Below are 24351 nucleotides of genomic sequence, written 5' to 3' on the forward strand. Positions count from 1 at the left end.
CGAAGGCTCGACTGGGGCCAGGAGATCTGCTTTCAAGGTGGTTCACTCCCATGACCAATGGCAGGAGACTTCATTTCTTGGCCACTTGGACCTCCCTATAAGCTGCTTGGTTGTCCTCCAAGCTGGGAAAGATACTCACTCCAGAGAGTGATGCAACAGAAGGTACACAGAGATGACAAACAAGCAGTACTTTTTTTAAAAAATAAATTATTTAATGAATGAATTTTTACATAGATAGGACTTTAAGAATATAGTGGTTCTTTCCCCCATACCCTACCCCAGCTCCCATCTCCCCTCCCATTCCCTCTCCCATCTCCTTTTTTATTTTTTAAAGATTTATTTATTTATTTGAAAGTCAGAGTTAACACAGAGAGAGGCAGAGGCAGAGAGAGAGAGAGAGAGAGTCTTCCATCCGCTGATTCACTTCCCAATTGGCTGCGACAGCGAGCTGTGCCGATCTGGAACCAGGAGCTTCTTCTGGGTCTCCCATGTAGGTGCAGGGGCCCAAGGACCTGGGCCATCTTTTACTGCTATCCCAGGCCACAACAGAGAGCTGGATCAGAAGAGGAGCAGCCAGGACTAGAACCGGCACCAATATGGGATGCCAGCACTTCAGGCCAGTGCTTTAACCCGCTGCACTACAGCACCGGCTCCCCATCTCCTTCTTCATTATGGTTCATTTTTAGTATGACTTTATATACAGAGGACAAGCTCCATGATAATCATAGACTTCAACAATTTGCACCCATGCACACACACAACATATAGAGTACAGTCTGGGGAGACAATTTGCAGTTGATTCTTACATTACAATTCAATAGGGACAAGGTCGTACATGGGGAGCAAGTGCACAGTGACTACTATTGTTCCTTTAACAACTGACACTTTTTTTTATGACCTCAGATCATCCGAGGCTCTTGCCATGGGCTGCCAAGGCTATGGAAGCCTTTTGTGACTGTAGACTCCATCGGTATTTGGTCACGGCCATAAGCAAAGTGGATGTTCTCCCTTCAGAGCAGAGTGTCTCCTTCTTTGATGCCCCTTTCTTTCCTCTGAGGTCTCACAGAGATCCTCCTTGTAGGATATTTTTTTTGTCAGGGTCTTGGCTTTCCATGCCTGAATTGACAAGCAGTACTTTTTGCGATCTGGTCTCTGAAACCAATAATTGTCACTTCTGTTTTATTCTGTTCTTTAGATAGGAGTTACAAAGAGCAATCCATGCAAAGGGGAGGAGATTAGATTTTACTTCTTGCAGAAAGAACTATCAAGGAATTGGTGGACATATTTTAAAACCATGATAATGTTCAACAAGGCAGGTTCTATCTTGATGAGAGTTGAAAATGAGTAACCTAAGAAGAATTAGCTGACAGCTAGAAACTTACAATGTGTAGTGGCATATCCAGTAATTCATTTTTATTGGCACCTAATCATTTCTCAATTTTATTTATCACATGATACTAGAGCATAGCCAGGTGTAACATGATGGCTTTGAGTAAAGAGATTTTTAGGTTGAAATCTTTCCCAATAATGAGATCTATTGCAGTAATCCCTTGGGGAAGTAGTTGGGGCCAATGGATGGATTCATGCAAAAACTGAGCCAGAGATACATTTGCATTAAAAAAGGAAGTGAATGAGAGAATTGGTATTCTGAAAACTTAGAATCCCTGGTGTTGTAACTCCAAATTAACTTGGAGATTTTAAAATCCTGGTTTTCTATATAACTGATTGCTTCAACAGATTTTCCTTCAGTTGATTCCATTGAATTTGAGAGTTGGCCTGGCAGTTGCAAAAATGTTCGTATCTTCAATGTCCTTAGTGCATCTTAAACCTTATATGATGTGTTCAAATTATAACTTTGTTTATTCTGGATTTTCATTGCCTGCATGAAAACCTTGGAATGCCTCAGACATATCAAGACATTTACTTCCAGCCTGGTGGCTCCAGTGACTCCAGATATCTTGTTCAGGGCCTAGGATGTTTGGATTTTCTTCTTTGCCCTATCTTTTCACATTTTTTCCCCCTCTTAAATAGAATTTAAATTTTGTCAAGTGTTACGCAGCATTTCGTTCCCTGTATCTGTCTTGGGTGTCGGGAAATTCCTATGTCCTGTTGATGGAAGTAATAGAAGCTTGAGGGCACTGGACTCCTTTAAGGCTTGGTGGCTTCCAGTTATTAGCTGTTTGACTAAAAGTCACTTCCCTGCCCTTCCCGTTGTCTGTCTCCCGCTGTGTTCCCATTCTCTCTTCCTGTGACCTCTCCTCACTCATCTTCATTTCAAGTCCCCGCATTCTATTCCCATGTCATTCTCCTTTTCCCACACACCTTTCCATTCTCAAAGAGGAAAAACCACAGGTGGAACGTTTGTTACAGATAGGGAAGGAGGGTAAGAACTCATGCTGCTTTCTTCAGTTTGAGGCTAATGGAAGGTGGGAAAATGGAGCAACCTACATAATCAGAAGTATGTTCGGAGTCGAGACAATGAGCGGTTGTAGTATGTGCTTGTGCCTACAATGGTGAGAATCATGGAGGGAGGGGCTTGTTAGTTGTGTCAAAAGAATGGAAGATAAGAAACCAGGAAGGGTTTTCTAAAAGGGAAAAAACTGTATATGAAAGACATAGGTATGCAAGTGAGGACTGCTGGATGTTGTTGGAGAGTAATCTGCTGGTTGCTACATGGATGTGGCCATGACATGAGGTTAGGCTGGGTCTAGTTGGAAAGGATCTGAATTTCCTTTTAAGGAGTTTGATTTTTATCAGAAATATGTGTCATAATAGTTAATTGGATTGTATAGAATCATAATTCTCCAAGTGTATGGTAGAGACAGTCTAGGACCCTGGAGGGAAGTAACCCTCACTGAAGCTTGCGAATAAGCCATGAAATGTATTCCTTGGGAAATGAATAGCCCAGTGGATATCTCTCTGGTTAGTCAGACTGGCTCCTCCATGTACAAACAAACAGATGTTATTTATGGAAATGGTGAGTGATAGACTGGTAGCAAATGCCTCCATTTACTTGCTCTTTGAAAAACAACAACTGTGGGGATAAATAAAACCTAATTGTGTTCCAAAATTAAGGGACAGAAAATTTGAGTCATGTAGGGAGTACCTAACCCCTTACTTCTATAGGAGACACCTGCAAACCAGCCCAACGGTGTGAGTGTTACAGATGCAGGACAGGTACATGTTGGCTACTCTGCTCTTTTTTCTGCTTCACATTTAACAGCAAAGTCTTGATCTTGTCCATTTCACATGTGCCTGGGATGCCAAGGATATGAGACCTAAACTGATGCTGATGCGAAGACTGGCACAGGACCCTTGAAAGGAGACAAAGATTATTCACACGTAGGGGAAAAAAATGTGTCTTTGAAATGATTTTCACCCTTGGGAGACAAACTCTTAGAAAGAATATCATCTTGAACTGTGATGTTCATCACCTTCTCCAAAAAAATATTCCCAGGCAAACTCATTTAAGTCTCTCCAAGTATGGTTCCCACGATGGCTTGGATTCTACATCATGATGGTGGATTATGTTTTCGATCCAAAATTGAGAAAATAGGCCCAGTGAGCTCCTTGTGTGTGTTCTTTCCTTCTTTTAATGGACCGATTAAAGACTTGTCTTCTGGATGGATGTGTTTCTTCAGCTCTTTGATCACAGCATTTCATGTGTCATTGTCCATTCTGGATGGAACAGCACTGGTCAGCATTCTGGTATTCAGGATTAGGGGCAGAGGCAAGAGCTCCGGACATATTGCAGACAGGTAAATTTCAAAGATTGTAATCACAGAACAGCAGGCATACCAGGACCAAGGTGGGTGTGGTGCAGGCATACCAGGACCAAGGGTGTGTGTCCCATCACCGTCTCTAGTTCATGGGGAATGAGAGCCTGGATCTTCAACAGCAGGCCAGAGCCTGGGTGGGTGCAGGCATACCAGGACCAAGGTGTGTGTCCCATCACCGTCTCTAGTTCATGGGGAATGAGAGCCTGGATCTTCAACAGCAGGCCAGAGCCTGGCCTGGACTATCCTGGGTGTTCCTCATCCCTAAATTAAGAAGTATGCCTGGACAGTTGAATCCATTCAGAATCTATGAGGCCAAAGAAAAACATTTTACCAAAAGGGTCAGAAAATGAAAATGTCAAAAAGCCATTACTTGGTTTTGTTATTTCTTCACTTTTATTACCAACTGTATTTTCTTGCCTTAAACACTGGGTCAGATCCTGCTGAGTGAGTGAACTACTTGTTGGGTAAAGAGTCTATTGACTGTAAATATACCTTCAAAAATATGTGATTTAGTTCCAAGGATTAAAAATAGGACCTTTCCTTGTATTTATAGAGAAGTGATTGGTGTGTAAAGAGGGAAAATGCCAAGGAGAAAAAGGAAAGATTAAAACAATGCCAAAGTCTCAAGATGTGCATTTTAAAGTCCTACTGGGGGTGGTAGAGTCTGGCTAAGGTCAGGTTTGATGGTGAGAAAAATGCATGGTTTCATGTGGAAATCATAGTCCTGAAATTTTGAGTCAAAATAAAACAAAGGTTAAATGAGTGAAACAGGAAATTAGGCCTGACTCCTGAAATACGTAGAAATTTGGGATCCAGCCTCCTGTTGGTATTGCTAGACCCTCGAGTTAGTCTGTCAGTCAGTCTTCCTGAGCTGGCAACCACACTGTGTTTCTCTTTTGGGTGGATTTTCTAGTCTAGTGGCAATTCCTGTAAGAGCTGCTACATCTGGGTGGTAATGTTCCTGGCCTACAAAGTGAGTGAGCTCTTAGTAAATCAGAAACATGTTAGAAGTTAAAACACTTTCCAGATCATTATAAGTTTTATTTATGAAATTAGAGGAAAATGGGATGGATGTTTGGTACAGTGGTTAGGATGCCACTTGGGATGTCCATATCCCATATCAAAGTGCTTGAATTTGGTCCTGGCTCCACTCTTGATTCCAACTTCCTGCTGATGTACATCCTGGAAGGCGGCAGCAGTGATGGCTCAAGAAGTTGGGTCCCTGCCACACACATGAGAGATCCAATTTGAGTTCCCAGTTTTTAACTTTGGCTTGGTCCATCCCTTGCTATTGCAGGTGTTATAGGACTATGTTTCTCTTTTTATTCCACATTCTTGTTTCACCTGAGATAAGAATTCAAAACAGGCATTAATAACATGTATAAGTGGTAGCAGGATTTATTTAAAATGAGAAAAAAATCCATTCAAGTGCGAGTGTAGGTAACCCTTGTAGGGGAGAAACTCCTCCTCATTAGAGGGCCAGAGAGATGCCCATGAAGACAGAGCATGTGGGAGAAGGCAGACCACTGCTAATTCCAACAGTCCCCCCTATGGGGTAGGGTGGTATCCTAACTGAATATACAAATGAAATGGAGCTTGCACAGGATTGAATGTATCCACGGCGTCTCCACTTGTCTAGCTCCCATGTGTTCTTCATGGTATCTCCTCCATCCCAGGCTCAGATGAGATACAAGTGCATCATGGGAAAGTGTGTGGACTAGATTGGCATGTTAAGGGGGTGGAGTTAAAATGCAGGCTGCAGAGAAAAAATTGTGGGAAAATTTCCTAGCTCATTTATTTCTACCCAACTTCCTGACTGTTCCCATATCACAGGGATTTGGGAAATAAACCAGTAGGCAGGTGATATCTCTCCCTGCTTTTTGAATAAAATGAATAACAATTTTAAAAGATTAGAAGAAATTTCCATCATGTGTCAGTATGGTTTTTGGCATAATATATTGTGAAGCTTCAGTAGCAAATAACTGTTTTTCTTTGAAAAAGTGCTGAGAAATTGCTATTTCCTGTTACTTATTCAGTTTTTCTCCTCAACGGATTTAATTAAAAATTTTCACTTAAAAAAAAAAGTCATTGGTCACTTTTTGGGAATATTTAATGGGAAAACATTTTGTAATGATTGCAGCATTTCCAAGATGTAACAACATATGCTTTCCCATGATCTGAGATTTTTATAATGAAAATATTTCTGGTAAATATAATATTTAACAAATATTATGAGGCTCAAGGTTTTATATGAACTTTTTTAGAAAGTACTACTAAAAGCTACCTCATAGATAAACATCAAGTTTCCTGTCAATTAAGTTTATTAATCGCATTATTTTTTGAGCACATACTATAAGGTGCATATTAGGCATAAAGTTTTATTTCTATATTTGAAAGGCAGAGTGACAGATCTGTCTTCCATCTGCTAGTTCACTTCCCAAATGGCTGTGGTTACCAGGCTAAAGCCAGGAGCCTGTAGCTCCCTCCAAGTCTCTCCCATGGGGATGGCAGGAACTCAAGTATTTGGGCCAACTTCTGCTGCCTTCCCAGGCACATTAGCGGGGAGCTGGATCAGAATCAGAGCATCTAGAACTGGGACTGGCACTCTGATACGGGATGCTGGTGTCCCAAGCTGTGACTTAACCCACTGCACCATAATGTTGGCCTCCATGTTGGGCACATTGAAGTGGACAAATTCCTGTTTCCATGGAGTTTCCAAACTTGTGACAGTTGCAAGCATGTTTAGATTTATTTATCATAAGATGCATAAAGCAGGGTATAGGGAATGTGTGGAACTGTTAAAATTTTATAGCAGATCATGAGAGAAGGCCCAGATGATAATGTGATATTAGTGAGAAGTCCTGGAAGAGAGAATGGAGGAAGCTGTACCTCTCTGTGAAAGAGTATCCAACAGAGCGAACAGTCAAGTGCAGAGACCCCAGACAGAGTGTGCTGGTATGTGAGACTTAGCAGGTAAGCCAGCATAGATGTGCTGGGGGCATCACAGTGGATGAGGCCAGGTGGGTCACAGGAGCAGTTTGTGGAGGCCATGTGGGCGCTGTGGGGCCTTTGCCTTGTATCGTGATGGAAGTGGAAAGCTACAGAAGGGAATCGGGCCGTGATCTGACGGAGGAGCGTGAAGAGGGATGGGCTGAGTTCTGTGTGGAGAATACACTGTGGCAGGGCGTGGGTAGAAGCTGAGATTCTGGGGGGGGGGGGGGGGTCTGTTGAAATAATCCAGGCAGAAGATGACGGTGCATGGCACCGAGGCGTTTGCTGCCAGGTGGTGAGAAGTTGTCGCCTTCTGGAAATAGAACTTACAGGTTCCACCGTTGTGCCGAGCATCAGATGCTAAAACAGAAAGGTCCAGGATAGACATGGCGTTTCCTAAGGCAGGCAAAGGGCTGAAGAGGAACATGTTTGGGCATGTGTGTAGGAAGGACTCAAAGCTTGGTAAGTCCCATAAGCAGTTGAATTGTTGAAGGAATATACATGCATGTATATTTATGTGTGTGTGTGTGTACACATAGATATACTAGGGTACTTTAAAAAGTTCATGGAAATTGGATTTCAAAAATTGTGCTCCAAAATACAATTACTTAATTCTATTTTCCCACAGACATTTTTAAGTGCCCTCATGTATGCCATGTTAACCATGTATAACCAAAACTGGTTATAGGTCTTACCCCTGCATTTTGATGCGCAATAAGCAATGCGTTAATAAACTCAGAATATATCCAGAAATGTTTCCTTGTGTTAAATGATTTGATACACTGTCTTTTGCCTCTCTATAAGTCTGTCTCCTAAGTTTGTATAAATGGAAGGAAAACATACATACACACACATATGTACACACACACACACACACACACACACACATATATATATATATATATATATGAAAGAAGAGAGATGAGACTCTCACACTTCATTCCCTCTAGTGAACATTGAGGGCAAACTGAAAGGGGAAGAGAGCTCAGATGTTTTTATTTAGATTTCTGTTGCCTGTGTGGCAAGGAGTTTCTCTCTACTTCTTTAGTTCCTCCTACCTGAGAAACTCAAGAGGTGGAGCTGGGATTGATATCCCAATATGGGGTGCCATATGCTATCACCATGTGCTTATTAATAAAATTTCCAATATGAATAAGCCTGTGTGGGTTCTTGCCTAATATTCAGAGATGAGTTCTGAAACTGGCATAAATGAACGAGGAAGCGTGATAAATTTTTAAGCTTTTGTTCAGTGAGAGAAATGCATTGGAGAGTGAGGGCCCTATCTAAAGGAAAGAGAAATCTGGATGCATACCGAGTACCAGGAGCCAGCCATGTGGAGGAACATGCAGTCCAGGAAGCCTGGGGTGATGGCCCAGAGGCCATGTGCCCTGGAGGCTCAGGCCAGCATGGGCCTGCAATGGCAAAAGCCCAAAAAGAAGGAAGAGGGAAAAGGCTGGGTACATCATTTCCCAGGCTTTGAATCCACTTGCAAAGGGGAGTGGCTAATTAACCTGAGTGGCCGGTGGGCACACAGGGGTGGTCAGGTAGGGGCATGAGGTCACACAGGGGCGTGGTGAAGGCGTGGTCTTCCAGCTCACAAACCTAATCAATTTTATCCTGTATGCCTGCCTACATCAGTGTGAGGACCTGCCCACTCTGGTGCTGGAGGTCTCACCTGAGGTTTGCGGGACTGCGACAAGCTGAGGAAGCAGTGCGCTTGATCTTGTTCCTTATGTAGAGCACGGAGTACTCTCTGGGCACTGTTTCAGTCATCTTGGAGGCATTGAGTAAGCTGGGCGAGCTGAGCAAGAAACCCTGTTATTCTAAGCATCCTTGAAGGCTTTTACGATTGGTCCTTCGAAGACTTCTTGGCCTTGGGGCGAGCGATGGACTGTCAGTGGGAGAATGAGCTTTTGCCTCTATTTCTCTCTTGCCCAGAAGAAGCACACGTGGCCTGCACATTGCATCAGCCTGTAGGCCTTCGTTCCGGGCTGGGTGAAGGCATCAACCACAGAGGACGCCTGTTCCCAGAGGGTGTTGCGTGGGCCCGTCAGGCCCTGTTGTTGAAGTTGGGGGAATGCGGAGGTGCTGTCGCAGCGTTCTGTACAGGAGACTGCATTGGTTCACGACTTCGGATGGGAGTCTTGAGCTCGGTGGATTGATTCCTTTGGCTGCCTTTGGTCCGGGTCACATCTTGGCCTAGTGACTGAAAGATGGCCGCCGCACTCTTTCCTAGGCTGAAGGCTTTTCGGCAGGAACGGTCTTCACATGGTTGACCGATTCTCTATTGTTCATGATTGGGAAGCTGAAAGCAAAGCTTTTTATCTTGGGAGAGCGTCGGCCGCACTTCCAGCCCACTGCTGTTCCCTCTGAATATCTGTGGTTTGTTTTAAACCGAGTGCCAGTGCCTCCTCTTGGAGGCAGAAACTCCCACAGGGTCTGGCAGAGGCTGCAGACAGGATGTTGATCCTTGAGTGTCTTACTGACTGACTAGGAGGCCCAGTGAGGTGCTCCCCGGCTCCAGGCAATCTATGTTTCTGGCCAAGACCTCTGGAATCAAGGTTCTAAAGTGCTTGCTTAAGATTTCTGGGGCTGATTTACCTACAAGGATCTTAAAAAAAATTTAAAAATCACATTTTTCTCCCTCTGGAAGACTGAGAACAAAAGCTGTCCAGTGGTTTCCCTGTTAACTCCTTCCTGACTGGCCTAACCTTGGCTTCTTGGATTTGTAACTCCTAACAGGCCAGTAGATGCCACTGGGGGTGGTCTTCTGCCCCTGCTTGGTCCTGGGCTCGGTTCCTCACTAGTGAGTAAGGCCTTGGACCAGGATAGTCTCCAGCGTTCTGTGAGTCCTGGGTCTGAGTGGGGTTCGGTCATCTTGCTCCCTGGACACCTTGGGCCTCTTTATGTAGTCTACTTTTATTGGTTACCTACTACGTGCAGGACACCTGAGGTTCTTGGGTATGAGCTTCTTCAAGGCATTTGAGGATGTTTCTTGTAGCCCACTTGGCCTCTGGAGGGAAGTTCTTCTCCACTGTTAGTGAATTCCTATGACGCCCGTTGAAAGGTCTGTATTTTCTTGGACTTTTCCCATGTGACAAATTTGAGACTCAGAGCATTGGACCTTAGTTTTGTGTGCTTAAAAACCCAACTGTTTATACTGTCACCTAGATATGGGAAATGATTGTAAAGGAATGAGGATGGGAGAATATGTTTTCTGATCAATTCAGTGTTTATGGAGATTCATTTAGAGCTCTCAATGACAATTTTCGGTCAAATCAGCTTGATTTTCTCATGAATTTTGAGATGATCGATGTGGAAATCTAACGCTTGTTATCATGAAGAACTCAATGCTTCATGAAGAAATGAGAGGACCTGCCAGGAATACAGGTGTCTGAGAATTATATTGGTTATAGCAGAGGGCTTGAAAAGCCCAAGGAGAAATAAGAAATAAAATATATCTTCTCCTTCCAAGAAGATGTGAACATTGTAAAAATCAGAATTAAGTCATATGAAACTGTCTCTGCCTTTTGAAAATCAGATGATTCCAGGCCAAAAAAAAGTTTTTTGGCAGAGAAATGTAATACGTTTTTAAAAACAATAGGCCCGGAGAATCTCAAGCGCCTGTAAAGTGGCTACTGTAGCTGGGAGGTAAGACGGGAATAATGATTAAATGCTTGCTTGCTTTGGATGTCTCGGTTCGCCTAAGTGAGCATAATTTTGGTGCCTGAGCATCTGCATGGCAGCTGCTGGTGCTACGAGTTAATGCCAGAGAAGACAAAATAGTTGGCACACCGTCTCTAATTTCATTATTGTACCAAGAGCCAGGAAAAATAGAAGTTTATATTCTTTTGAAGTGGGAAGATGTTGTCTCTTTTTTTCCTGGGCTTCACACACTTGCACACATAAAGTATCCTCAAGATATTTATAAGCGTGCTCTGACAACTCGGAGTTGAAGCTGACGGCTTTGTGCTACTGTTGAAAAACAAATCAAGCTAGAGGATTGTGTCTGAGCGTGGAGTCGGCGTTCTGTTGTGTTCTCTTGGATTTCTAGGGTAGATGCCCAGGTAATTTGAAATGTCAGATAAGCCCTGAGGCAGAGGTTGGAAAAATGTTTCCGTAAGTAAAGTTTTACGGGAACACAACCAGACCCGCTCATGTATATACTATTTTTGACAGTTTACTTTCCAGTTACCACCGCACAATTGAATGGTTGCAACAGTATCCTTTTGGCTTACGGTCTTAAAATATTTACTATTTGGCCTGTTTTAGAGAAAGTTGACCAATCCCTGATTTGAAGCACCAATGGTAGCTTCCTATTGGGTGCCGTCTTGCAAGGGGCTGGTTGGCCATTGATCTGAATTTGTGTTAGAACCACCGAGAAGGAATGCTTTTTTTGTGACGGAATACTTTTTCTTCTGATAACTGAGAGGGCCAGCGCAGCGGATGGCTTCACATTCTTCCAACTTCAGCTTTCTTGGACGGTGTGCTGGTTATCTTTGAGTATTTGAAAGGCTGGTGTGAGAATGACATCTCACATTGTGAGATCGGAGGGAACTGAATTAGGATTAATGTGGGAAAGTTACTGTGAAAACACATTTCAGCTCAAGAGGGAGCAGTATTTGGTAAGAACTCCCCATGCTTGATTGCTGCTAGTGAGTAATGAGCTCCCCATCGTTAGAGGTATTCAAACAAAGGCTCAATGACCACGTGACCACGTGGCCCATGGAATGAGAGCACTGGATTAGAGATGGTTGTATCAAAAAACCTCTGAGGCCCCATTTGAACCTTGAAATTCTTATGCCATCTTTGTTAAAGGTCTTTGTTTCCAAGCTCCCATTTTGACTACAGTTTAATTTGTTGAGGGCTCTATCAAAACATCTTAGATGATTTCCTGAAAGTATTATAATGACCAAACCAAGACCGGGGACGGGGAAAAGCTCTGGTGGGCGGAGACGGCGGCAGGTGGGCTGACAGAGCCAGTTCACCCCTTGGCTGCTGCAGTAACACGGTAGCCATGGAAAGGGCACCTCATCTTGCCAGCCTTCAATCCTCGTGGAGAACCGTCCTCAGCGGCTTCTGCCATCTTTGCTTTCTGCCTGCAGTCCTGGCTGGTGGCATGTCATGGAGGTGGAGGTGAGAACGAGGTGTCTCCGTTGTAATTTACCTGAACATTTAGACTGGGACCTGGCTGTGAAGAGCTGGTCTGGGGGAGACCACAGGTGCTCTCTGTAATGCAGCTATCACAGCACAAAAGCAGTCATAGGCAGATGAGTGGGGGCTGTTTTAATAAAACTTTCTTTACAAAATACAGACGGTGGGCCAGCTTTGGCCCTAGAGCCATAGCTTGCTGACCCCTGATTAAAGACAGGGGAATTGAAAGGTGGCTGGAAAGTGTCAGCCCCAGTTCTCACAAGCTTTGGAGAAAAGGTGAAGTGACATGTCCAAGGTCACGCTATGGTGGAGCCAAGATTCCAAGCCGGAGTTGACTTTTAGTCTAGTTCCCGTTTTTACAGTACTATGCCTCGGCTATGCGGTTAGGTTATAGCGTTTTGGTTTTTAAGAGAGGGCCATGTGAATGAAAGAAATACCTGCTGCAGGCGGTCTATGAATAGCAATAGTGAAAGCCCAAGAATGGTGTTGTACTGGAGACAGCCCTTCATCCCCGCGACCTCACCTAACTCCGTCTGAGGCGGACCCCGTCCCTAGTAAAAACAAAATATGTGTTGCCTAAACTCACGCGGAGAAATCATGCCCTGGAGTTGTGAAAAAGAAATGGGCTCCTGCAGCTGCGTCACAGGATTTGATCACTTCAGCTGAGAGTGCCAGGAGATTTGAGACAGATGTTTTCAGACATGCCGCATGCCTAAAACATTTCCAGGGGTCGGGCTGCAAATAGTGACTTAATAAGTGGAGAAACAGGGAAAGTATGCGAGCTGAGGACACAAGCGTTTATTCAGCACTAGGTGCGTGGCCAACCTCTTTGCATTACATCTGCCTGTCAGGGTTGGCTCTTTAATCTGTCGTGCCCTTGGTATTGCTCTTTGTCTGCCCGTGAATAAAGTGCAGCATTGTGGTTAGTAATCCCACTCCAGTGACTCGACTTCAAATGTGGTTTTGGAGTGCATCCCAGAGTTCTGTTTGCTAAGCTTCCTACTCCTGTTTCAGAGACACCACGGGATACAGAGCAGCGAGCACTGAAGGCTGCCCTCTTTCCTTAAACCTGTCGGGTTGTGGGCTCTTGCTCTTTTCTCTTTTTTCTCTCTTTCTTTCTTCCCCCCCTCTCTTTTCCTTTTTTTTTTTTTTTTTTTTTTTTTAAACTTTGCAAGGCAAGTTCATGGCTACTAAGCTGATGTGTTTGTTGTTCTTTTTCTCCCTGCCTCCGCTCCTAGTGAGTAACCACACTGGCCGCATCAAGGTGGTCTTCACTCCGAGCATCTGTAAGGTGACCTGCACCAAGGGCAGCTGTCAGAACAGCTGTGAGAAGGGGAACACGACCACGCTCATTAGTGAGAATGGTCACGCTGCCGACACCCTGACGGCCACCAACTTCCGAGTGGGTGAGTGCCTCCTCGCTCCCTGCCTGTCCTTACCTAACGGAGTTTTGATGAGATGCCCGGGCCATTTCACACTGCCCTGTGCTTGAATGGGACGCGGACTAGGAGTACGAATGTGCTTCTGTCATGAGATCCTCTCGGCTGCTCTTGGAATAATTTGTAACCTGATGTTCGGTGTCTTGGAGAAAAGGCAGCTAGAATATTTCCTCCTCTTGCTTAGCATTTGCATAGTCGTGGGATGATGGGAATGGATGCAGTAGAGAGAGGAGAATGGGCTTTAGGTAGAGACTGCCATGTAACTTGAACTCATCAGCTTCACGTTGTATCTGCCCAGGGATAAGTGGGATTTGGGTTAGATTCGCCTCATGTTACAGCATTTGGAAGGTGGTGATGAAACGTAAATTGTTACTTCATAAATAGCCAGGCTGTAAGAAAAGCTCTAAAAGCTGTCAGGAACCTGTCTGTTGGTTGTAGAAGGGGATACAGACTTGAATCTGTTGTCATGTTTCTTCTTTATATCACAAAACTGAATTATGAATTGATAAGTAAAAATGCATTTGGGGGAAGATATACTAGTGTGTTGCTGTCAGCACTCAAAAACTTTAATTTAAATGCAAGCTAGTAGTTGCTGACTTTTTTTTTTCTTAAAGGCTTTTTTGCTTCTTTTTCAATTTTTGTTTCTTTTGACTTTTTTGTAAATGGAGAAAGTATTGCGGTCCACTGAGAGCTGTCATCCTGCCATGTTGTCATGCAATACAGTATTTTTGTCACAGAAAAAAATGTCTTTTATTATTTTTTGACCAATTATGGTTTGCCATGTGTACTCAAATAATCTCAGACACCCACGTTACTTTATGAGTTACTCACTAGAATAACCCAAATGTCAGACAGATAATAACACTGGCTAGATCTGGTCTTTTTATGGAATATTGCTGTTTAGTCTTGGGAGTGCGTGTCTGGGGGAACGGAGAAGGGGGTGTCTATTTCAGACTGATTTCCATCAAGACAAAATACAAGGGAAGCCCAGAGCCCTCCGAAGCTCTTAGATTATTCTCTTGCCCTATTTTGTCTCCTCTTCCCGAGGAAGTCGAGGCAAAAGGATTCTTGACCATCTGTACTTGGAAAAAATCGTTCACCCCCAATACGATTTAAAAGGGCATTGTAAGTTTCCTGGCTGTGAGTGGGGTACTCTGGGCATATTTTTAAAGGAATTTAGCTCGTAGGTGCCAAGTGGCACATTATGCTTAGCAGGGCAGGGAGCCGAGTCGGATGGGAAGTGTTGAACTGATGATCAGGAAACTGGATTTTGATCCCGGTCCTGTGCTAAGCCAGCTCCTGCACCGGGCCTGCCAGTTAGCATTTTTCAGCCTCGCTTTTTCGCATCCATAACATAAGTGGGGGTATATTTAGTGACCTCTAAAATTCAGTCCATCTCTAAAATCTCAGGATTTCTTATTGGCAGTAAGGAATATTGTTTTCTGGCTTTTCTGAAGGACCATGGACAAGGAGGGGGGAGGCATAGCTGGTGCCCCCAGGTTCTCACGGGCTCCCTGGCTCTCTCCTCTTCGCCTTCCTTGCTCACCTGCCTCGCTCACGGCTTCCCTGCCTCTGTCATCAGTGCTGTCTGCTCCTCCTTCCTGCATCGACTGTAAATCTTTACGGTAGCAACGACAAAAGAGTCGGGTGGGGGTGGCGGGTAATGTTTCTGGCTTGCAGTGTGTTCGTTCTGAAACTAAATATTTGAAGGCTTTGAGAAACGGAGGAAGTCTGCTTAGTTAAAACACACTGCACACTTTCCTTACTGGCATCTGACCAGGTGTTTCGGAACAGGGCACACATGGGCCTATTCAAAATATGAACCGGAGCACACTTCTTGACAAAAGCTTCGAAATCAGAACTCGGCTCTCCACAAAAGGCTTGGCAGAATAGTTTAAGTTAAAGAGCAGTGAGGTGGGCAATACTAATAATAAACATTAGCAATAGTTTCACATTGGAAATCATGAGAACTATTTCATGTCTATCCCGAGCACCTTCCTTCCTGTGTTTATATTTTCGTTATTAGATAGTATGAGGGACAAGTTTTATGATTTTTTCATATTGAAGAATAGTCATTTTGTGCAGTGTATTGCCTTGTGGTCTTTCCAATATACAGAACATTTGAAAAATTCATTTTTTGCCTAATACCGTTTCTGGACTTGACATTTGATTTTATCATTTATAAAAAGTGGTTTTCTAATATATTGGTTCTCCATATACACTTGTTGACAATATATTAAAGTTTTGACAAATACATATATGGGAAATGGAACAGTCTGAGGAAAATTCAGAATTAATCATAACTTGTTAGCTCTTCTTTTTGGCCTGTGATATTTAATGGTGCTGACAGGTGGGGGACTGGCTAGCGTCTTCTGTGAAGGGCCAGATAGGGACTCAGGCTCTGCAGCTCCGCACTTCTGTTGTGGCGGTGGGAGAGCAGCTGGAGGCACTGTGCATGGTAATTGGCCGGTGTGTTGCAAAGGTAGTGGGTGGGCCGCATTTGACTCTGGAGTCTGCAGACCCCTTCTCCAAGGAGTCGGAATAACATGAAGGAAATTGAATGGATTTCATTGTTAGGATATCTTAATCAGATCATCCTTTTTGATAATCAGTAGAAAAGAAAAAACTTTGAACATTTATGTGGTGCAGTCTTTTTGAAAGAAGTGGAACCCATCTTACCCTCACCATTTTCTTTATTTTTTTCCTTTTTTTCCAGTAAAGAGACATAGGTGCAGGGGGTTAAGTGAACTTGCCCTGGTTACACAGCAGACAGACTTCTGACCCTAGAACCGAGGTCTCCTGACGTCATTTAATTGCTTGTCTCCCTTTAGTCCGACTCTGGTGTATAGGAGGGAGATAGTGAAGGACCACATGGAATTGGGTCATAGATGGTGTCATAGAGAGCGAGAGGAAGCAGCTGAGAGTCTGGGACCTGGGTTTGAATCCTGACTTCGTTCTGGTCCTTTGGCATTTTCTGGCTGGTATGTTTCCTGGGCCCAGGTCGTGTCTTTCGTACCACGCAGGTAACTAGGAGGTAGGCGGAGGGTTGTTCTGTAGGGATAATTCTTCATTCAAGCTCCTCTGTTGGGCTTGCTGTCTCTAGTGATGGTGAGTCGGGGCATCCCAGATGGGAGAGGCAGCAGGAACTTTTCTCATAATGGGAAAGTTTCGAGTCTCTATTCTTGAGTATTTAGTGGGCTTAACAAGAAGTATGATTTCCACTGAATGTGACTCAACAAGCAGGCCCAAATGAAGATAACACCAAAGGGAGGAATTCCAAGATTCTAGAAAAAACTCATTTTTTATGAATGATGATAATGATAACAGCATAGTTGAGTGGTGGTTCCTGTAAAACAGATTTCTAATCATAATGACTTTGGTGTGTGTGTGAGTGAGGGGGTGAGGGGTGCATTTGGAACTCTGCCTCTGGGCTCCCTTTCTCTGTGTTTTTAAAGAATGGAAACATACTCCCAGTTGGGTGGGCCCCTAGGTTATCCATTGTTATTTTAATAGATTCTTAACATTTCATAGGGATCTACTGAAGATGACCTTCTGAGATTAAGTTGTTTATAAAGTCTTCAGTGCCTTCAACAAGAAGAACATATGAATTGATGTCACAACTAGAAAATCTCAAATATAATAGATGATCTCTTGGCATAACATATTTGGGGAGATATGGAATAGCAGTCATGATTGGTAAAATAACACATTTGGTTTATATGATGTTGCTCTCTCTGAGGACTTATGATAAAAGATTCCCAATCCATTAGTGCCAATTGGGTAATTATTTAAAAATATTTTTACATAAGTCTGTTCTTGTTTGTTATTTGCTGGTTACTGCCTCAGAGAGGTGAATGGCAGTATTCGTAATTTTTAAGTTTGATATTAAAGTTGCAGTGGTTTTGTGAAACCAGGTTTTCTTATCCTGGCGTCATGGTAACTCCAACTTTTAGGTGTTGCTTCCTATGGCCACATAATAGGGTTTTTCAAAAAAGTTTGGGGTGGGGGGGAGACAGGTGCCATGGCTCACTTGGTTAATCCTCTGCCTGCAGCACCAGCATCCCATATAGGCGCCGGGTTCTAGTCCTGGTTGCTCGTCTTGCAGACCAACTCTGCTGTGGCCTGGGAAGGCAGTGGAGGATGGCCCAAGTGCTTGAGCACCTGCACCTGCATGGGAGACCAGGAGGAAGCACCTGATTGCTGGCTTTGGATTAGCGCAGCCCATAACAGCCATTTGGGGAGTGAACCAATGGAAGGAAGACCTTTCTCTCTCTCTCTCTCACTGTCCATGATTGTACCTGTCAAATAAATTTAAAAAAAAAAAAAAAAAAGGCTGGAGACTGACCTCAACAGAAACAGGGTTGCTTTAAAAAAAAAAAGTTTGTGGGAAAATGAAATAAAAAATTTTATTTTGGTGCCAACTTTTAAAAAAAAAATCTATGCATAGGTTTTTATAATTCAGATTTTCTATGAACTTTTTGAGGGTCCCTTGTTTGAAGTGATTATGTTGAAAACATGCTACTGGATTGTTCAAGATAAACAGATCATAAAGCTGCACTCTAAGAGTTATGCTTTGGGGAGGGCATGAGGAATATTTGTAAATAACCTTCAGTCAAGGTAGAAAGCTCCTAGCAGGAGCCCAGAGAGCAGCTATCACCTCCACCACCGGAGGATGCTTAGAAGAGGGGATACTGTTGCTGTTCAGTATGCCATGCTGTCGGCCCCAGTTCCTAAACTGGGTGTCTCACGGCGGGGGCCGAGTAAACACATATTGCCTGAATGAAGACTATCTGGGGCAGCAAAGCTTGAAATATCAGTGAATTCCAAACTAAACGTGGATGTGGAGGAGAGAGAAGAGAAGCTGTGTTGATGTGGGAAGGAAGGATGTCTCCACTACAATTGGGCACGGAGACGAATCATACAGGTGGCTTTTGAGAATCCAAGTTGTGCTCACAGGAAGGATGCATGGAAGACAGTAGCAGGAAAAGACACGTCTGGGAAAGCAGACTTAGAGCAAGGCTGTGGAGAAGTTTGAATTTCAAGTTCAGGAGTTCGGAGGTCCCTCTTTTAGAACTTGCTGAAGTTTGATATATATCATTTTGAAAAAGAGAGGACTGTTGTCTCAGTTCTTTTAGGTTGGAAACTGTTTTGAGAGGTTGGAGAAGTTTCTGAATAGATGACAACCTGTAGCTTCCTTCACCTCTTCCAAGGCTGTCTGATATCTTACACTGGAAACTCAACACAGCGCCCAGGAAACCAGCTGAATACTGTGGTGCTGTGACAAGGAATGGAGCTAGTTCACACTGCTGACCTATTGTACAGGTTCTCCTCTCCGTGAGGCAGTCAGCAAACCACCATAACTGCTCAAGAAGGGGGAAGCAAATAGATGGATTATTTTTCTGGCATTTTAGTGCTGAGTCATATGTCCTCTGCCAGTTGTCATTGTTTGGCCTCCTGGTGTTTATCCAGCACAGAAACCAAAGCAAATGCCAGCTGGTCACTCGGGTTAACTGATGGATCTATTTTCCCCTTACTGCGTTGTACAGATACATCTGATGTTTTAGGGATGATTCAATACAGGACTAAATGAAAGTGGTTGCCTTTTGTTGGGGTGATTTATAATGTCTAGGAACTTGTTGAAGAAATTACTTCCAAATACTTTGGGTCTTATCAAATTATTTTATTTTCTAATACTAAATAAATGTCACAGTGTGGACTGTAGAGTGCCCCAGTATAAGGAACATTCATTCACTTAATATGTGTTTAGTGAGCACATATTATGTGCCAGGAGTTGGTTTAGACATTAAAGAGACAGCCATGAACAAAACAAAGTCATTGCCTTCCTGTAACATTAAGTATAATGTTGATGTGCACCCTGTGGAGTGAAATAAAGCAATCGCAAAAGACGAATCTCATCTTACTCTGTGTTGATGAGAATAGCTGAATTCTTAAGGGTGATTGCCAGAGCTCTAAGGAGAGCCACTAAAGAGTTGTTTAATACGTGTAGAGTTTCAGCTTTGCAACCTGTAAAAGCTCCAGAAATTGGACCCACAGTAGTGTGAATTATTTAATATGAATGAACTATGCACTTAAAAATAGTTAAATGGTAAGTTTTGTTATCTGCAATTTACTGTAATTGAAATTTAAAAATTAAAAAATAGGTAGTAGGTGTATATTCTACTATCAAGTATTTACTTCCACAAATATACTATAAGAAACCTTCTATGTGATATGTCAGAGCAGAGAGTCATGGGTACTATGAAGAAAAACTGACTTGGGAAAGGGGCTAGAGAATGGGGGTGTTGGAGGGAGGCCTGGGCTGCTTTTTTCAGGTAGCTCAGGGAAGGGCCCTCTGGTGGGATGACATTTGAGCAGAGACCTAAATGAAGGGAAGAATGAGTTCTGGGAAGGACATCACAGAGCTTAGGTGACAGTGGTTTTATTTTGTCTATGGAGTGCCTCCCAAAGGTAGGCATTAGGAGCACTCATTCAGGTTTGTATAGTTCCTCTGTAGGTAAAGGCGAGAGGCAAGTCTAGTCCTCTGGATGATTAGAGGAAATGGACCTGGAATTAATGTGGAAGGAGTTGTCTGTCTCTCTTTTAAATTAAAAAAATTACTTGAAAGGCAGGGAGAGAGAGATCGACTGATCAGTTGATCATGAAGTTGCTGGTTCCCTTCCCAGTTGCCTCCAATAGCTGCAAGTAGGTCAGGCTGAAGCCAGGACCTCAGTCTGGGTCTCCCAAGTAGATGGCAACTACCCAGCTACTTGTGCCAGCGCCACTGCCTCCTAGGGTATGCGTTAGCAGAAAGATGGAGTCTGGTCTTGAACTCAAGTACTCTGATGTGGGATGTGTCTTTTTTTCTTTAATTGAAGTTATACAAGTTTCATATATTTCATATGTACAGATTTATAAACATAATGGGATTCTGCTCCCCCCCCCCCCAATTCTGTGGGATGTGTCTTAACTGCTGTGCCAAATTCTCACCCTATAGGAGTCTTGGAGGTTTATAATAAGAAGTAAAAGCTTTAGGGGTGGGTGTTGAGGTGCAATGGGTTGAGATACCCACACCCCATTATCAGAGTGCTGGTTCAAGTCCTCCTGTTAATGTGCCTGGGAAGCTCAAGTTCCTGGAGTTCGTACCTGCTGTTAGGGAGACCAGGATGGAGTTAATGGTTCATGGCTTCAGCCTGGCCAAGCCCCAGATATTGAAACCAATTGGGAGGTTAAGCTGTGGATAGAAGATCTTTACTCTCTGCCATTCTTCTATTCAAATAATAATAATCAAATAATAATAAAAAAGCTAATATTTAAACAAAAAGTAAAAAGAGTTATATAAAAAAGTGAGTTACCACACAACTGTGATCCCCTTTCTCCAGCATTCTTTAATATATGAGAGATCTTGTGATTTTGGTTTGAAGTTTGCTTTGAATTGGGGAAAATGACATTGATTCCTGCTTCTGAGTGCAGGGGTGTGTGCGTGTATTGGGTGGGGGTCCTGGATGGAAGAAGGGAGCAGGGAAAGGCAGTTCTAGGGGTGAGTTGAAATCAGGGAGGGCAGCGTATTGCCCTTGAGAGCCACAGTCTGGGGAGACTGAGATCCTCCTTGGTTGATGGGGGACGCCCGCGGCTGAGGTGGTGCAGGGCGTCACAGTCGTATTAGTATTAGGAAGCGTGTCTGTAGCCAGGACAGCGGCAGATAAATTTCATCCTAGGTAAGAGAGTTCAGCTGTTGGCTGGATCTCTGGGAAAGGCATGTGTGATAGATGGCTCCTTTTAAGCCATGTCTGGCCTGTATCACGCATGGGGCTTGTTGAAGGGGTTGGGCCAGGCTAGGCTGGAATAAATAACCTTTCAGATTTCCACGGGTCTGTAACGCAATGTCACCGAGTGTGTATATTCTCTCCTAGTCTGTCAGCCTGAGCGTACTGAATGGTCTTTGGAAAAGTCCACACTGCTTGGCACTGCACACGGGGCCCTCCAGGGTCAGCCGCCGCCTGGCTCCTCGGCCTTTATCCTGGCTGTTCTTTTTCCTCCATTCCTGATTGTCCATTTTTTCCAAACCCTGCAGGAGTGCCAAATGTGCCCCAGGCCCTCTGTGCTCCGGTGCCTCTGTTCACACTGCTTCCTTCACCTGCACTCGCCTCATCTGCCAGGGCAGCCCCCCCAGGTCCTTTTCAAACCCAGGCGAGTGATGATCACGCTGCGTGCCTGATTCTTCCACCTCTCTCCAAGCCCACTGGAAGCGAGGACCTGTCTACTCCATGTTGTTACCCCCAGTTGCCAGCACAGTGTCTCCTTTTGAAGATACTTGATGTATTTTTGTTGCCAGTGAATTGTATGTGCAGGTGCTCACATCGTGGTGGCAGATACAGACCTTTCCTGATATGGCTGCATCAGTAATTCTCAGCCATGTACTATCACAGAAGCACAATAATCGACCCAGGAGACTCTGTCATGTTTTGGGATACAGGGAAAAGGAGATTCCACGGAACACAAGATGCATGAAAAAGGCTACTCATGTGGTACTTTGCATGGGGTTTTCAGTTTTGAACACTGACTGCACTATGCTTTGTACTCAGGACCAAGTGCAATTAGACTTCCATCCCTTCCACACAGCTGTTCCTGCACGCACAATTCCCACTCCGTCCTCCCGCATCTGTCTGCTTACGAGCAGTCTGCAAGAACCTTAATGGTTCTGCCTGTGGTGTGCTGTCTTCCTGTTACATACTTGTACCTCTAGTTGTCACCATGAGACTTGGAGATCTAGCTCGGTTGTATCATCCGCTGGCTCCAGGCCCCTGGGCTGGTGATTGCTTCTCTCTCTGCTTTTTTTTTTTTTTTTTTAAGATTTATTTATCTGAAAGATAGATACATGGGGGGGGGGAGGGGAAGTGGGATAGGGAGGGAGGGAGAGAGGGAGAGAGAGGGAGAGAGAGGGTGATATAGGAGTCTTCTATCTTCTGGTTCACTTCCCAGTGGCCATAACAGCCGGAACTGCGCCAATCCAAAGCCAGGAGTTTCTTCCAGGTTTCCCATGAGGGTACAGGGGCCCAAAGACTTGGGCTATTTTCCACTACTTTCTCAGGCCATAGCAGGGAGCTGAATCAGAAGAGGAGCAGCCAGCCCATATGGGATGCTGGCCCTGCAGGTGGTGGCTTTACCCACTAAGCCACAGTGCTGGCCTCTCTCTGGTTCTTAATTGCTATGTGGGTGAAATGAATCAGATAAGCTCTGGCCTTTCATGGAGCTGTCCTGAGTTTAGAAGAAAGAGCAAACTAAAAATGTATAAGAGTGCTTCAAAAAAGTTCACAGAAAATGGAATTAAAAGATAAGTTTATTTTGGTGCAAAAGGAAAACTGAATCCATGTGTCTTTTTTTCATAATACAAGTTTGCAGTGAGCTTTTGAAGACCCTTCATATGTGGGATTGTTGGATTGGTTCAAAAATCTTTTTCTGAAGATGTAAATCCTTCTCCTGAATCTTTGTTTCTTTTTGTAAAGATTTATTTGGGAGACAGTGTTGGAGAGGTAGAGAGAGAGAGGGGTCTTCCATCTACTGGTTCACTCTACAAGTTGCCACAATGGCCAGAGCCAAGCTGACCTGAAGCCAGGAGCCAGGAGCTTCTTCTGGGTCTCCCATGTGGGTACAGGGGCCCAAGGACTTGAGCCATCCTTCTGCTGCTTTCCCAGGTGCATTAGCAGGGAGCTGGATTGGAAGTGGAGCAGCTGGGACTCAATCCAGCTCACCTATGGGATGCTGGCATTGCAGGCAGCAGCTTAACCCACTATGGCTCAGCACCTGCCCCTTCTGAATCTTGAGCCTGATGTGCTATGCTGTGGAGTGGAGGTCTGCAGCAGTGTCCTTATAGCTCTTGGAGCTTCCACAGGGTATGCTCCTGTGTACTCCAAAGACATTTATTGCTTTTTAAAAAAGATTTATTTATTTTATTTGAAAGGCAGAGCCACAGAGAGGCAGAGGCAGAGGCAGATGGAGAGAGAGAGAGAGAGAGAGAGGTCTTCTATCCGCTGGCTCACTTCCCAGATGGCCACAGTGTCTGGAGCTGCGCCAATCCAAAGTCAGAAGCCAGGAGTTTCTTCTGGGTCTTCCACACAGGTGCAGAGTCCCAAGGACCTGGGCCGTCCTCCACTGCCCTCCCAGGCCATAGCAGAGAGCTTTACTGGAAGTGCAGCAGCCGGGGCCTCGTCCTGGTTCCCATATGGGAAGCCAGCAATGCAGGTGGTAGCTTCACCCACTACACCAGCATGCCAGCTCCAGTTATTCCCTTTTTTTTTTTTTTTTTTTTTACTGAACCCAATAGCATAGAAGCATCAAGAAAGAATTCAAAAGGTATTTCTATAATTCTTTCACTTTGGTACTCTGGAAGAAGTACAGAGAAGACGCTGTACTTGTTCACATTTAGGAAGGTTAGACCTTGCACAAAATAACAGGATCATCTCCTTGTGGCCCAAATAAGGTTGTAGCACCGTATCTTCTCATGCTCTCGCTTGAGGAGTTCACTTGGTAACCCAGGAAGCCTTTATATGTTGCCAGGCCTACTGGCATTTAAACAGTGGGGTATGTTTGGGAACTAAAAGTTGTGCTCAGAAGGAAAAGTCATCATCTTGAATCAACGGGGGCATCTCCAGTGATGCGTGATTATAACATTTGATCCCACTTTCTGCTCCTCACTTTGCTGTCAGTTGTGAAATTTACTTCTGGGCTCTGAGGTTAGAGTAAATTTGAGGAAACTGGACTTAAGTGTTGTGATCACATTTATGTGATGCAGTATATACCTACAGAATTTATTGGCTTACAAGTTGGGCTCAATTCTGCATGTCCAATGTAACTTCAATATTTGTATCAACTCCTAACTATCAAGATGATATATATATTCCCAAATGGAGCAGAAATAATCAACGTGTGTATTGTTGGAAAAATCTCCTGGAACTAACATCACAGATTTGTGAAAATGTTTTTGAGGGCAG

General features: G+C 44.0%; 1 protein-coding gene across 3 annotated transcripts in view; it reads left to right on the plus strand.

The window, feature by feature from the left end:
- Positions 1-24351, plus strand: part of LTBP1 (latent transforming growth factor beta binding protein 1) — a 445454-nt gene that overhangs the window by 164789 nt on the left and 256314 nt on the right. For 2 of the 3 annotated variants that reach the window (XM_062209234.1, XM_062209235.1), the window contains exon 5: positions 13163-13330. In XM_062209234.1, the coding sequence (XP_062065218.1) occupies positions 13163-13330 (168 nt within the window). Of the gene's footprint in view, positions 1-12907; positions 13331-24351 lie in introns of those variants that run through there. The other variant, XM_062209236.1, reaches the window with a different exon arrangement.

Source organism: Lepus europaeus, chromosome 13, assembly GCF_033115175.1.
Source record: "Lepus europaeus isolate LE1 chromosome 13, mLepTim1.pri, whole genome shotgun sequence".
NCBI lineage: Eukaryota > Metazoa > Chordata > Mammalia > Lagomorpha > Leporidae > Lepus > Lepus europaeus.